Source organism: Podarcis filfolensis (assembly GCF_964270895.1).
Source record: "Podarcis filfolensis genome assembly, chromosome: 6".
Taxonomy (NCBI): Eukaryota; Metazoa; Chordata; class Lepidosauria; order Squamata; family Lacertidae; genus Podarcis; species Podarcis filfolensis.
Window position 1 is genome coordinate 99397999 of NC_139609.1, and position 14729 is coordinate 99412727.

Consider the following 14729-nt stretch of genomic DNA (forward strand, 5'->3'; position numbering starts at 1 on the left):
ATACATACATACATTATTATTATACATTATACATACAAGCTCGGCTTCCCGGGCGGGCGGCGGGGAGCCGGAAGTGCGTCGCCTGCTCCTCTTGGGCGCGCCTGCCGGGCGATGGCGGCGTCTCCCGGCTCTCCGGCGGCGGGGCTGCGGCGGGTGCGGGAGGCGCTGAGCGCGGCGCTGGGCGAGCTGCGAGGTGCGCGCGGCCTCCGGGGCGGGAGGCGGCGGGGCGGGGCTTGGCGGCGCTCTGCACGCGCTCAGAAGCACCTTTCTCTTGCAGGCGGCGAGAGCCGGGAGGGCGCCGGAGGCTTCGAGGCCGGGCGCTTCTGGGAGGCCCTCGGTAGGTGCCGCCTTCGCGGAGGCCCCTCGGGGCGGGGGGGGGGCGAGGCTGCAAGGACCCCCCCCCGGGATGGGCTGCCTCCCTCGGCCAGGGGGGGCCTTTCCCCTCGACACTCACCCTCCTGCCCTTCTCCGCAGAGGAAGCCTTCCAGGCCGCCTCGCAGGAAGCCACCAAGCTGAGCCTGGCCTTCTCGAGACCCCCGCCGCCTTCCCTCCAGGTGGGTGAGGGGCCTTCCCGGAGCCCCATCCCTCTTGCCCCCTCCCATCCCGGGCATTTCTCACGCGGGGGGGGGGGGAGGGGGTGCGGGGGGTGCAGGCCGCCCCGGGTGTCATCACTAAGGGGGGTGATAAGGGGAGTCTGAATTAACCTGACAGTTAAAAATGCCACAGGGAATATAAAATTATTATTATTGCTATTATTCCGCCTCGCCCATCTGACTGGGTTGCCCCAGACACTCTGGGCAGCTTCCAACAGAAAGTTAAAAATACATTGAAACATCAGTCATTAAAAACTTCCCTAAACAGGGCTGCCTTCAGACGTCTTCTAAATGTCACATAGTTTTTTATTCCCAAAATGAATGCCAAACAGAACAACACTGTATTGCTGGAATCAATCAAGAGCAAAGGCATGGCGGGGGGGCGGGCACTGGGTGCCACACCGCGGGGCCTGCAGCATGCCCAAGCCATGTGTCTCTCCTGGGGGTGACTTGGTGGCTCGGGCACCTGCAGGCAGCTGAGGGGCGGTGGTGGCCAGGCTCCATGCAGCGGCCCTGCCCCAGCTCACCCCACCCAGTGGGTGGCTTGCCCTGCCCCTGGGCAGAGGGCACATCCAACGCTCCAGGCACCTGAGCAGCTGGCGAGGCCGCTGGGGGGGGGCGGGTCCTTCTCCTCTCATTTGATCCATTCTTTGCTTTAATTTCACAGGCTTCCAATAATTCTCCCTCAATGCTCCCCGATCTCTCCTCCCCCCCCCCATCCTGCCCAGCCTAGTTGTCTGAGCCCAGGGCCTTTTTTGCGGGGTGGGGGTGGGGGGAGCTGCCTTGTGAGCCAGGTAAGCTTTGGGTGCTGTCCCCTTGCAGGAGCAGGAGAGCCTGGCGGAAGGGGTGCACAGCGCTGTCCTGGCAGCCGCCTCCGTGTATTACCAGCTCCCCAAGGACCAAGGTGAGCAAGATGGGGCCCCGCGAGGCAGGGACAAGGGGGTCTCTGGGGGGCAGCGTGTGAGGAGCAGGCCAGGGGGCAGGCACTAGGTTGGGCTCCTGCACCTTGTGCTGGCGAGAAAAGAAGAGTCCGAGAATTGTAGCGCTGGAAGGGGCCCCCAATAGCAGGGGAGGCGTCTTCGCTTCTCTGAAGGGCTGCCCCATGTAAGAGGAAGCCGGCTGGTTTTCTCCGGCTCTGGAGGGCAGGACCCAAAGCAGTGGGTTCAGTTGACAAGAAAGGAGATTCCAACTCAGCATTCAGAAGACCTTTCTGACAGGAAGAGCTGTTGGGCAGTGGAGCCGTCTCCCATAGAATCGTAGAGTTGGAAGGGACCCTGAGGGTCATCCAGTCCAACCCCCTGCAGCTGTCCCTTACGGGGATCGAACCTGCCACCTTGGCCTTATCAGCACCAGGCAGCTGAGCTATCCAGCTCAGACCCGCCTTCCTTGGAGGCTTTGAAGCAGAGATGCATGTCGCGGTTCTGTAGCTGAGATTCCTGCATTGCAGGGGGTTGGACTGGATGACCCTTGGGGTCCCTTCCAACCAGAAGCCTGAGATTCTATACGAGGTCTTGGGGGGGGCTGCCTGCAGCCTCTGTGCGTGAGTGCCAAGGAGGCTGTGGCAGACCTTGGAGGAGGGCAGCGGTGATGGGGCTCTCTTTGCCCCCTGCAGGGACCACGCTGCGCAGAGCAGTGCGCGATGCCACGGTGCAGGTGGTGGAGGGGATGATTCAGCTGATCGAGGTCATCCTTCGGACCCCCCTGCAGAGGTGAGCTGCTGCTTCCCGCCCTCACCTTCCCAGGGAATGCTGGGGGGAGGCAGGAGGTGCAGGACGTCTCTCCCCAGAGAGTGGGGCACCCTCCTCTGCCGCCCCCGTGGGCCTTGCCACAAAAGTGGAGGCCCCCCTGGGCCTGGGGCCCCCTCCTGACGCTTCTCCGCTCTCCCTTGCAGCCTCTCGCAGGAGCAGCTTGTCTCGACGGGAGGCGTCTGGGAGGCCTGCAGCCGAGTTTTCAGGATGCCTCGAGGTGAGTCCGGGTCACCCCAGGGCAGCCTGGGGGCAGGGCGGGGCAGGGCGAGAGACGCCACCCCTGGCGCTGCCATTGCTGCTTCCCCTTCTTGCCGTGCTCCTCCTCCCTTTCTTCTCTCCCCACAGATAACCAGGCGGCTGTGACCCTGGCCATTACCCAGGCTCTGGGGATTGTCAATGACGCACTGGAGGAGATGAAGCAGGTGCGCAGGGAGGGGGGCTGTCGGGGGGGGGGGCCTGTCCGCCGGCTTCACTTGCAAGAGAGCAGGGAGTATCACCATCCCTATTCTGCAACTGGAAAGCCTCTAAGTTTGAAGCATCAGACCAATGGGTTTAAGCACAACATTTAGGTATCCTGAAATTGCATTTGCCTTTTCAGACGCTGCGTCACACGGTGGGCTCAGGTCAGAATGCAGATTGCCAGAATGTAAAGTCTTCTGAAATTGGGGTGGGGGTGTTTGTTCAGGGGGAGTAAATGGGCTCGTGCCTTTCACGAAAGCCATATTGACCCTTGACGGAGCAGCTCATTCTTTCCTGTTACTGGGCCCAGATAGTAAAATCTGCCTCTTTCTTAATTTTTATTTTGGCAAAAGTCCAAGCCCCCCCCCATAATGCAGCCTGCTCAGCCCATACTTAAACCTGGCAGTGCCCCCCCCCCTGGATGTGCCAATCTCCCCTCTGCCTCTTCTGCTGTGTGGCTTCTGGGGGCAGATAAGGGCATTTGGCCGCCCCACGCAGGCTAGAGGCAGCCTCTCCGGATAAGGGCTCCTGCCTTGTCTGGGCTGCCCTGATAGAGCCCCCACCCCTGGGCTTCACCGCTCTGCTCTGAGCTCTTAATAGCTTATGCAGCCGTCATGAAAAACTGGCTTGGCTTTCCTGTAAATCTGCTCTACTGAGATATGAAGGGTTGTCAGAGGGAGCCTTTGGCCTAATAGAGGTTTGGGGGTTTTTTACATTTCATTAATTGACAAAATAAACCAAAGATAAGGAGCACACAGAAATACTCAGCAAGTTGAAAGCAGCATGCGGTTGGGCGTTAGCCAATAACAGGTTTATGGGAGAAAGGGGTAAACTGCTTTATATGTGTTATTTTATAATAACTTGGCTTGATCATAGCTACTACAGTCCAAATTTTCTCAACCCGTTCAGATACAGAAGGAGATATAATAGCTAAAAGTTTGGGGGGGGAGCATAATTAAGCAGCAGGTACAAGGTGTAACACCGTTCCTTGATCTAGTAGGGTTTTGACTGGATTCCCTCTTGCGCTGCAGACCTGGGAGTCCCCAGATGCACTGTGGTTGCCTCCACCTCCCCCCACTTCCCTTAGCGCCCCCCCCCCCGCCTGCATTGGGAGCTGCCAGGCAGCATTGCAGGGGGCTGGACTAGATGACACCTGGAGTCCCTTCCAACTCCACAATCCTATCAGTCTTATTTCCTCCCTCCTTGCTTGTAATGCCCGACTGGGGAGGTTAGCAACTTGGTGGCCCCCCTGGTATTCCCGTGACTGGGACGGTGGATGCCCACCCCCTTCCCTGCCTGGGGGGGCAGGATGAGAGTGTGACTGGCATGTCCCTTTCGCTCAGGCGCAGACTGAAGGTGGAGACCCGTACAGTGATGTCCTGGAGGATGAGGACTTGGGCTCCCGGGCAAACAGGGACACTTACTGGTCAGCGGCTGACCGGCAGCTGCTTGGCCCCTGCCTGGGGCTGGTGAAGGCCGCCAAGATTTGCCTGAAGAGGGTCCAGGGGGCCGTCAGAGGCCGCGGAAGGACCGACAAGGCTGAGCAGGTGGCGCAGTTAGACGACCTGGCCGACATTGCAGGAGACGTCAGCCCCAGGTGAGGCAGCCGGGGGAGCCTTGGGGGGATTGCTGTGGCCTAGGGGGTGGGCCAGGGCAGCAAGACCAGTCCCAACGCCCTCCCTGCAGGGTTGCTTCACTCTGTCCTTGGAAAGGCTCCCCCCCAAGAGGGTTGCATGAGCCTGAGGAAGGGGGCGCCCGGGAGCCTTGCAGCCGAGTCCAGTGCATGCTGTGCTCCCTCAGGCTGCCTCTCTTTTGGGTTGGGGGCTGGGGGGGCAGGAAACGGCAAGGCACCCTCCCCTGACCCCTCCTCCCTTCCTGTTTTATTCTGCAGTGTGGACGAGTTGGTGCTGAGCACCTACCCCCCTGTGAACCAGCTGGCTCTGCGGCTGAATGTGAGTTGCCCATTTGGGACGATGAAGCTTTTTAGGGGAAGCCTCTGGTCCTCTGCAGCTTTTGGGAGATCCTATTTCCCCACTTCAGCCCATGAGGGTGGGGGGCCTGGGACCCCCAAGATGGCCTGCGGGAGAGAAGACTGTGCAAGCGGAGAGTTGCCCCTGGGGCTGAGGGGGCCTCTCCTGCCCCCTGGAGAAGGGGGTGCTTGATGCCCCGTGGCAGATCGCCCTTCCCTTCCTCCTCTACCAAGCTGGGCTCCCCTTCCCTTCTCTGCCCTCGGCAAAGGCAGCCGTGGTCTCTCTTGCGCAGAAATGGAGGAAGCTGTCGCTGAACCAAGGAGTGCCCACGCTGTCTGGCCAGGGAGTCTCTGCGGTTTGGGGCCTCTTCCCCAGCCCTATGTGGAGGTGCTGCTGGCAGATCGACCTGGTCCTCCTCCCTGAGTTGGGACAGCCCTTCCCTCTGTTCAGGGGTGAAAGGTCAAGGCTGTGTCCGAGGGGCCGTACAGTGCCAGCCAGGGAGTGCTAAAGGGAGAAGCCCTTTTAAGAAGGCCTCGCACTTGCCTGCCGGACCTTGTGGCCAGCGGACGAGAAACCACCTGCTCCTGTTGGACTGTTGGTTTTCCTAGAAAAGGTGAAATTCCAGGAGCAGCGGCTCTGGGCTTGACGTCTTGTTTCTTTCTAGGCTGCAAAGTTGGCGTCTGTGCTAAAGAAGATGTTGGAACTGACCAGGTGAGCAGGGCAGCCTCTCCTCTGTCTCTGCCACTTCCGCCTGGGGGGGCGGGCAGAGGGGCACAGCTGGTGGGGAAACGGTTTCCGTCTTAAAGACATAGCCAGCCTTTTCCCGCAGCACAATTGCCCTCGATGCTGGGACTGGGGGCCTTGTCAGGGTGGCCCCCCATTGCTCACCTGCATTTCTCTCTTTCCTCTCTCCTCCCTCCCCAGCGCCAGCTTTGTCTGCCCTCCGTCGGAAGAGAACTGGGTGCAGTTCCTGGCCGGGGCAGTTGACCACAACATGGACAAAATCAAAGAGCTCACCCAAGGGCTCCTTTGATGGGACCCCCTGTGCGAGGGGTGCTGGACCCATGGGTGCCTTCTGTGGCTGCCTGCAGAAGAGGGAGGAGGCAGGACTCCTGCGGGACCCCATAGCTGCTGCCCCTGTGCTCTGGGGTGGGCAATAAAGTCCCCCCTGTGCTTGTGCTGGCCAGGCTCCTGCGCTAGAGAAAGTCTTGTGTGCTCCTGATCATTTATAGCGCCTCACCCATGCACCTGGGGCTTCACAAATCACCGGAGGAAGCCAGGTCTCTGCCCCAAGGAGATTGCAGGCCGAGACGTAACGCAGGGGAAGGAGGGAGCCGCACAGGTGCCGCTTGTCCTCTGGCTCTACCTGCTAAACAGCAGTGCAGGAGAGCAGCCAGCTTGCTTTGGGGACAGGGGAGCTGCTGCTTTTGGAAAGCTCCCCCACAGCCCCCCTTCTGCTGGCGCTGGGCTGATAAAGAAGGAGCCACGGTCTGAGGGGTGTCACTCCAAGTGCATTTAATGGTAATGCGGGGGAGAGGGTCCTGTTGCTTTGGAGAAGCTCTAAGCTGCTGCCCCCACCTGGATGGTCCTGCAGGCCTTGAGGGGCTGGAGCAGGGGGCTCTCTACATGCACTGTCAGCCTCCGGGGCCCCGCCTGGGTCGGCGTGAAGGGGATCCTCAGCGCTGTGCTGCTGCCAGCTGGGATGTCTCCAAGCCTGCAGAGAGGAGGAGAGGGGGCTGTTAGGGGCAGAAGGGGGTTGCCAGCTCTCCTGAGGAGGGGCAGCTCAGGAGGAGGATGGAGCAAGCTTGTTTTCTCCTGCTCCAGATGGATTCACGGAATCAGAATGGCAGACTGGCAAGGGGCACCAAGGGGCATCTCGGGCAGGACTCAAGTTCCAAGAAAGGAGATTCCATGTCAACACCAGGGAGAACTTTGGACAGGAGGACCTGTTTGATGGTGGAAGGGACTCCCTGGGGCGGGGGGGGGGGACTCTCCTTCCTGGGAGGTTTCTGAGCAGAGCCTGGATGGCCAGCTGTCAGGGATGCTTGAGCTGAGATTTCTGCATTGCAGGGGGCTGGACTAGATGGCCCTCGGGGTCCCTTCCAACTCTACAATGATTCTAAGAGCAGCTCCTCACCTTCCCCCCCCCCAAGCCTCTAAACACCACCCCACCGTCTGTTATCAGAGGTGCCAAGCAGGTGAATCCAGCTGGCACCTCAGCAGAGAGCCCTTCCCCCTCAATCCTGGCAGACAAGAGGGGCTGGCACAGGCCCACCCCCTCCCACCTCCGCTTGCTCTGATCCAGCCATGGGGAGTGTGTGCCTTTGCCTTCACCTGGAATGCCAGGGAGCCTTCTCTCCTTCGTGGAGAGGACTTGAGCCCCCCCCACCCCAAAGAAAGCAACCTGGCCCAGGAGTGCCCTTCACCTGTAGCTCCTGGTCTTGTGGATGAGTCCCCATCCTGACACGGAGACGAGGCAGCCTGGGAGGGGCTCCGGGAGGGGGTTGTGGAGCTGGATCTCAGCTTGGGTGGCCTGGAACTGGGCTGTGCGCTCAGGGACCTGAGAAAGCAGGACAATGGCAGCACAGGGACTGGGGGGTCTGGGGGGCAGGGGTGGGCTGAAGCCATAGACCCATTGGGCTTGCTAATGGGGAGTGGGCAGGGCTCTACCCTGCCTGCTTTGCTGTGGCCCCCCAAGTCTGAAGAAACAAGGACCTCGTCCTCCCCTTGAAGGGCTCACGGTCAGGAAAGGGGACTGGGGGCTCGCCCCCTCAAAACAGGCATTGGAGGAGGCCTTTCTTGAGATACTGTGGTGCAACAACTAGAGTTGCTCCAGGACCTGGGAGAGACCAGGGTTCAAAGGCCTACTCAGCTATGAAGCTCCCTGGGTGACCTTGGGCCAATCACTGTTCCTCAGCCGAACCTACCTCACAGGGTGGTTGTGCAGTGGGGAGGAAGAACCCTGTGTACCACCGTGAGCTGCTGGAGGGGGGGATTTGAAAGTAGTTGATTTTTCTCTGCTCTGCCTTCAGGTGTTAGTGGGGCTCAGCTGAGTCTGTGCAGTTAGCTGGAGAAATGGGGGGGGGTTGCTCTGGCCTCCCACTGACCTGGATGTTGAGTCCGGGGGCACAGAAGCGGATTTCCTGCCAGGCCAGGTGGTTGCTACGGGAGGCCGTGTCTCTCAGCAGCGCCGTCAGCTTCAGCAAGAGGGAGTTGTTGCACAGGGCTGGGCCGTATTCTGCGTAAGGCAGTGTGGTGCTCAGGGCTTCCTCTGGAAAACAAGGCGGGGGGCTCAGGGAGATTCACAGAGGGCACCCAAGGACTTGTCCATCACAGGCTGTGATGCCTCTGCAAGGAACCCGGCACGCTTGGACTAGATGGGAGGGGTGTTTGCAGGATGCATCCTCCTCCTGAGCCAGACCAATGGCCCATCTAGCCCTACAGGGTCAGCACTGGCTGCAGGGCACTTTCTCTACCCAGAGGTGCCAAAGGGGCTAGATGCCCCTTTGGACCCCTTCCAACTTTGGTTCTCTGTGTAGGAGAGTAGCAGCCAATCTTAAGAAAAGCCTCTTCTTTCTAGTTAGCATGAGAAGGGGTTAAGACCACAGAGCTGTTTTGCTGATAGGCAGAGACTCAGACCATAGAAATACATTTGGTAGAGAGGGCTCTGTGTGATGTTACTTCCCCTCATCTCTCTTCCTTTGACCAGCCAAGAGGGCAGACATGCCCTTTATCTGCTCCAGCTCAGGCAGATGCCAGAAGCTGATTATACTGTAAACGGAAGTATTTTGCTTGCATAGCTTTTGCTGCAACTGTTCAGGTTAACCAGTGCAGGATTTTCAGTAAATTCTATTTTTAAACTTACCATACTTCCCAGGTTGTTCCCTGATTCTTTGTTAAATCAGGGTAAGAAAGGGAGAGCCAGCTTACTTCATAGTTGGATTTAGCCTAATTCCTGTGATTTTAGCTTTGCTGCCAAGGATGGGATTTTGAGAAACCGTCCAGCCCACACATGTGGGCGCCTAAAGGGATAAATTGCAATCAGCAAATCCTCCCCAGCAACCTTACCGCGCCCGCTGGGGAGAGTGAAGTGATACTCCTCCTTCCAGAACTGCGCCAGGGCCTTGCCATCATACTGCAATGGCTGGGCACCCAGAACCAGTGCCAGGCTCTTCTCCTCCCCAGTCCGGTTCACCACCAACACGGAGACTGGGGCGTCTTGCCCCAGCGGCCAGGAGCTCTTGGCCTGGATGTGGGCAAAGAGGAGAGGTTCTGTGTCGTCTTCCTGGGCCGGAGGGGCGAGTGGAGGCTGAGGGGGGCTGCTGTCCCCCTCAATCTGGTCTTGGAGCCGCTCCTGTTCGTGAGAGACCTTGTTCAGCACAGCCCTCTCTGCAGCAGACCCTGCAAAAAAACCAGAAGCCATTCCCACTTTGCTCCTCAGGGAAGCAGGTGATAAATTTATTCCTTGACTGGCTGAGAATGGGGGGGCGGGGTCAGAGATTTAGAGCCCACCCCAGGATGGGGGGCCAAGCAGAAAGCAAGAGCTCACCTGCCCCACTTACCTTCCGGGTGCTTGTAGTGGTGTGTGAGGTCCTCGCACCGGTCGCTGCCCACTGCCTTGGTGCTGAGGTTGTTGCCCACGAACTTCGTGGAGGAAAAGGCACGCTGGAAGTCCCCGTTGTCCTGTCGCACCCAGGCAGCGCAGGTGGCGTTGGTGGCTGCGAAGAAGGTGGCGACGTCGTAGGGCAGGTCCAGACGGCCTTCCTTGATGGCCCGGACAGGGGCTGGCCCGCAAAACGAGGAGTCTGGAGAGGAAGGGGAGGACGACAAGTGGGGCAGGGGTGCCCCTGTGGCCCAAGGTACCCCTGCTTTAGCCTCTGGTGGTGGTCCAAGCAGAAGCCCCCCTCTGGCTTGTGGAGGTGGAGGCGAGGGGGCTACACAGTGCGGCTAAAAGGGCAAGCTAGTCAGAATCACGGAAGACCTGTAGAGAAGGGTACCCCAACGGTCATCTAGTCCAACCCCCTGCAATGCAATGATCCCACCTAACGCATCCCTGACAGATGGCCTCTCTCCCATCCCTCACCCCCCTCTAGGTGGAAGCTGCTCCCCCACCCCGCTCTCTCCATATTGTGGCCGGGGGTCGATGCCAGTGTCCCGCCCCTTCTCCCTTGAGCCCCCCACCCGCCCGCGGGACCTACAGCTGCCGTCTTCCTGAGGCGTGGCATCCACGGCTTGCCATCCGCCGTAGCCGGGGGGCAGATCCCGACGGGCCATCCAGCACTCGTTCCAGGCGTGGAAAGGCCTGCGGGAGACCCGGAGGGAATGTCTTAGGGGTGGGGGCGTATTGGGGGACCCCGAAGCCCGTCCGTCTCCCCACTCCAGTATTCCGGCGCCTCACCAGACGGCAGCCTCGGAGAGGCCGGGGATCAGGGCGCCGCTCTCGTCGAAGTATTCGTCCACGCGCAGGCGGCCGGCCGTGTCTTGGGCGGAGGCGAAGCTGGTGACCACGCGGGTGGGGATGCCCAGGCTCCGCAGCACTGCAGAGAGAGAGGCAGCGGGAGCTGGGCGGCGAGAGGGCTCCCGGAGGAAGGGACCCCCAGGGCCATCCAGTCCAACCCCCTTCCGTGCAGGAATCACAACCCTTTAGCTTTAGGGAACGGCAGATTCGCCCACGCCCCGTTAGGAGGGCGACATTTACACCGGCTCCCTCGACACTAAACCCCTTTCCGCAGGAGGGGGTCCAGTCCCTCAGAGCTAGCAGAGTAGGCGTGGGGGGGCAACCATCTCAGGCAGCGGGGACCCCTTCCTCGCCTGGGGCCCATCCCTGAACAGGACCCTGTACCTGTGCACAGGACCCCCGCGAAGACCCAGCACTGCCCGTAGCGGACAGGCTGCCCTCGCGCTGCCAGCCACCGGCGCAGGATGGCGACGCTGCCCGGCCACTGGAAAGGGGACGTCCCGTCGCTGTAGTCCCCGGTCCAGCCACCCTCCAGGATCGCTTGGTGCGTCTTGCTATTCAGCTGGAGGGGGGTGGGGAGAGAAAAGTGAGCAGCACCAGGAGAAAGGCGGCCTGTCCAGCCCCCCCCCCCCAACATAACAATGTAGAGTTAGAAGGGATTGTGGGAATTCACAGTCGAAATAACGTTGCAGGTATGAAAGGGTTAAGACTCAGAGTTCCTCCTGCCTCAGAACTGTTCTCTTTTCCGCGCTGCTTCCGAGGCAGCCAGACATTTATTGAGACTTCCTTTTTAACTATGCATTTTGCAAGGAGCATTTGCCTGGCCTTCTTTTTGTTACTGTTGCTGCTGGAGTGGAACGCAAGACTTATGCACGTAAATGCTGTTTTCACGCTTGGTCTACAGTCTGCTGTGTTATTCTTTTCATTAAGAGGGAAAGGGCGAAATCCAGTCTGTTAGCCCAGCCTGGATGAATGGCAATAAGGCTACACTAAGGCTTTAGTGCTGCAAAGGATGGGGTTTTGAACTCTACTAACTAATTGTTTTAACTTTAAACGTTCTGCTCACACATGTGAGTAATAGCGAGGATAAATTGTAAAACATGTCCGACCCGCTGCCTATCAAAAAATATCCAGCAGGACCCCCAAGGGTCATCGAGTCCACCCCACTGCAATGCAGGAATGGCAGCTAAATGCACCCCGTGGCCAGCAGGGGGCGCGAGCGGCCCGGCCCCGAGGGTTCCTGAGCATGTGCAGCTGCTTCCACTAAGCCGGCAGGGTCTGCGAGCGACTCTGCCTCCTGCTCTTGCCCACCTACCATGGAGCTGACCAGGCGGCAGACGTGGAGAGGGTCGCTGCGCTGGGCGCAGGGCGCGTCCTGCAACCAGAAGAGGCCGATGGCCGGCAGGGCCAGGCTGAGGTCCACGATGTCCTCTTCGAACTGAAAAGGGAGGCGGAGAATTGAAGGCTGGAGGATGGGGGGAGCCCCACTCGCGTCCCCCGACCATCCCGACCCCTCCGCTCCGCGCGCGCCTTCCGCAGCAGTAAGGAGCAGCCCCGCAGGTGCGGCCGCCCACCTGGCCCAAACCGGCAGGCGCAGCCGACCCCTGGGCTGAGCGGGGATGGGTCTCTCGCTCACCTGGCCGTAGTCCCAGGGCTGCTGCTGGGGCGCCTCCTCCAGCCCCCAGTAAACGGTGCCCTCCTCATTGCACACGTATTCCTGGCGCTGCGCCTCGTTGGGCAGGAAGACGCTGTCCTCTGCGGGAGACGGGCCGTCAGGGGGGCGGCAGCACAGCCTGGGGAGGGGGCTGCTCTGGTTGGCAGGGGTCCCCCTGCGCCGCCCCCTCCCGGCAGCAGACCTTCCGACCCCACCCACCTCTTGGCTCCGGCATCCTGGCCTTGGTTGGCACCGACGCGTCTTGCCTACCTTGGCACCAGGGGTTGAAGAGAAGCGTGAAGGTGCCCAGCGGGCGCGGAGCCCCTCGGCCATGCTGCAGCAGGAGGGAGTATTGGCCGATGGCGGCGTCGGCGGGCGAAGTCACGGTCAGCGTCCAAGAGAGGCTCTCGGGGGCGTCCACGAAAGCCTCCCAGCCGCTCTGGCGGCCCTGGCGGGAGATGGGGAAGCGCACCAGGGACCCGTCCGCCTGGGATGGCCGCTGCCCTGCAGCCAGAAACGAGAGATGGCCAAAAGGGGACGCAAGGCAGCGAGGGGCGGGGGACAGGTCTGCTGGGGGGCTGACTGGAGAAAGGAACGGGGGCGCAGGTAGGCAAGAGAGGGGCCACGAGGCCCTGCGGGGGTCTTTGAGCTCTCCTCGACAGTCCTGTCAGACGGGGGGTGGACGGCGAGCCTCCGCAGGGCCAAATTCAGGGCTTCATTCAGGGCAAACTGATTTTAACGGGGGTGTTAAAACATCTAGTGCAAACATATGACACACCTCCCAGCTGTTTTAGGAGACGGTGCTACACAATTACTTTTCTACATTCCTTCCGAGAAGGGCATTCTAGCTCTGGGGGAGAGTTAGTTGCTTTGCAAGCAGAAGGTCCCGGGTTCAAATCCTGACAGCATCTCCATGTGGAGCTGGCAGAGACCTCCCCACCACCCGCTGAACGCGCTGGAGGATCGCTGGCAAGCAGTCTAAAAAGTCCTAAGCGAGGTGGCCCAGGACCCTGACCTCAAAATCGTAGCGTTGGAAGGGACCCGAGAGTCATCTAGTCCAACCCGCTGCAATGCAGGAGCCACAGCTTCCTGAAAAAGGGTCCGTGGGCGTGTCCTCTCTGTCCCCACCCCCAGCTGGGGCACTGCTGCTGGCGAAGGTGCAAGTCCCACCCCTCGTGTGCCCAGCAAAGCGGACCCCCTTTACAGGGCCGCTGAAATGATTGAGAAAGTTAATGGGACGCTCTCAATTGTTCATCTCGCCTTCATCTCCGACCCGCCTTACTTTTTTGGAGGGGTTGGAATTCCCTCCAGGCGCCGCGCAAACTTAGCTGCCGCTCCTTTTCTCCCCTGTGATGCTTAACTCCCCCCTCCCGCTCTGCTCTGCAACTGCAGACGGTGCGTCTCCTGGTGGGCTCCCGCCGCTTCTGCCAGCCGGCAACCACCCCCCTCCCAGCCGGAGGAGCGCGAGAGGCGCGCCGGGGCTCCTGGTGCGGCGGGGCCGTCGGGGAGCCGCGAGTCTTCAGCCTCCGGCTCTTCCGGAGCTTACCCGTCTGGGCGACCAGGCAGGTCTTACGCAGGTACCTCCGGGGGGCTCCGGGCTCTCGGAAGTGGAGGGTGAGCGCAAAGGGCTGCCCGCGCCGCACCACCAGGCGCTCGGTGCTGACGGCCGCCGTGCGGTGCGCCGCGTTGTTCCTCGACGGCTGCAAGTCGCATCTCGACACCTGCAGGGCTGCGGGGCGGGAGGAGGGCGGGCGGTGAGGGGGCAGGCGGCACGCAGGGCGGGGTGGGGGTCGCTTCCGCTCCCCTCCCGCTCTTCTGGCAAAGGAACGGGGGCGCAGGTAGGCAAGAGAGGGGCCACGAGGCCCTGCGGGGGTCTTTGAGCTCTCCTCGAGATGGGCCAGAGAGGCCGGCGTCTGGACAGTAGTGACTGACCGCCAGACTGCGGCAGCCAGGAATGTCCCTCTCTCCCCTGAAAGACGCTTAGGGGGCTGCTCACGACCCCTGAGAAGTGGGACTCTGCTGAGGGTGCTGAGGTCTGTTTGGAATGGCGGGGGGAAGCCATGTTGCCAAAGTGCGCGGGAGGGGGGTCTTGCCTGACGCCGCTGGGTGTGACAGAGCAACGCACACGCCGCACGTGAGAACGGGGCTGGTCCCCGAACTCCTCCTGTCACTGAGGTTGCTGCCCAAAGCTCTGCTCCTGCTCTTGGCTGCAGAGGAGTCCTTTCGACCGGGCTGCGCTCGTCAGCCCCCTCCGACCCACCTGCTCTTTTGGTACCCTTCCCACTCCCCCCGCTTTAGCCGGGCCTAAACGCCCCCCACCTTGAGACGCACCCAGCTTGCACCCAGCACCCTCGCCCCGCTTCGTGGCTCCCTGCCGGCCTCCTCCCTAGAAGGCCAGGGGCTCCCGCCCGCCTGGCCAGCCTCCCTTGCGCCGCGCTGTGATGCTGCGCCGAGGAGCCCAGCAGACGCCTCTGGGATGGCACCGGGTTTGGACCGCTTGGCAGTGCCCAGGGAGTCCCCGCTCACCTTGGCCCATGGCGCTTTGCGGGCCGCGGGCTCTGTCCCTTCCTCCTCTTGCCTCGGGCTGGCTGCGGGCGGGCGGGCGGTCGGGGCCGAGGATGGCGAGGCTGCCTCTGCCGGGCCCGTAGGGTGGGGCCCCCTCGCCTCTCCCGGGCTCCTTATCAGGCTGGCGTCACCTGCCGCCCTTATCTCTGCCACGTGCGGCTGGCAGGGCGGTTCCGACGGGCCTTTCCAAGCAGCTGCCCGTTACGGGGCGGGCTGCTTTCTGCTGGGTTCGCTTTCTCACGCTTCGTGTGGTTTTTCCCATTCGCGGGACGCGGCTCAGGT

General features: G+C 61.2%; 3 protein-coding genes and 1 long non-coding RNA gene across 6 annotated transcripts in view; 2 read left to right on the forward strand and 2 right to left on the reverse strand.

Annotated features, from left to right (window-relative positions):
• ELMO2 (engulfment and cell motility 2) overlaps positions 1–14729 on the reverse strand; it is a 78247-nt gene that overhangs the window by 43281 nt on the left and 20237 nt on the right. The gene's annotated exons all lie outside the window — the stretch shown is intronic.
• CCNDBP1 (cyclin D1 binding protein 1) lies at positions 45–5975 on the forward strand. Of its 2 annotated transcripts, XM_083619073.1 has the most exons (11): positions 74–193; positions 278–337; positions 475–554; positions 1416–1497; positions 2206–2302; positions 2485–2558; positions 2687–2763; positions 4144–4397; positions 4692–4752; positions 5435–5481; positions 5695–5975. In XM_083619073.1, the coding sequence occupies exons 1-11, from the start codon at positions 112–114 to the stop codon at positions 5801–5803; spliced, it is 1023 nt and encodes a 340-aa protein (XP_083475199.1). In that variant the 5' UTR covers positions 74–111; the 3' UTR covers positions 5804–5975. The 2 variants fall into 2 exon arrangements, with proteins under 2 accessions (XP_083475200.1, XP_083475199.1); XM_083619074.1 differs by lacking the exon at positions 278–337 and having other exon boundaries at positions 45–193.
• On the reverse strand, positions 6027–14559 carry LOC310764806 (protein 4.2-like; the record flags this gene model as incomplete). Its single annotated transcript, XM_083619305.1, is given in 14 exon segments — positions 6027–6204; positions 6206–6267; positions 6269–6484; positions 7878–8041; positions 8839–9171; positions 9333–9575; positions 9969–10072; positions 10169–10307; positions 10613–10790; positions 11544–11666; positions 11865–11983; positions 12153–12386; positions 13429–13611; positions 14409–14559. Coding segments are annotated over 14 exon segments (2286 nt in total). The 5' UTR covers positions 14419–14559.
• The window catches only part of LOC310764831, a 90753-nt gene continuing 84073 nt past the window's right edge, over positions 8050–14729 (forward strand). Inside the window, exon 1 of the long non-coding RNA XR_014549248.1 lies at positions 8050–8543. This is a non-coding gene — a long non-coding RNA (uncharacterized lncRNA). The remainder of the gene's footprint in view (positions 8544–14729) is intronic.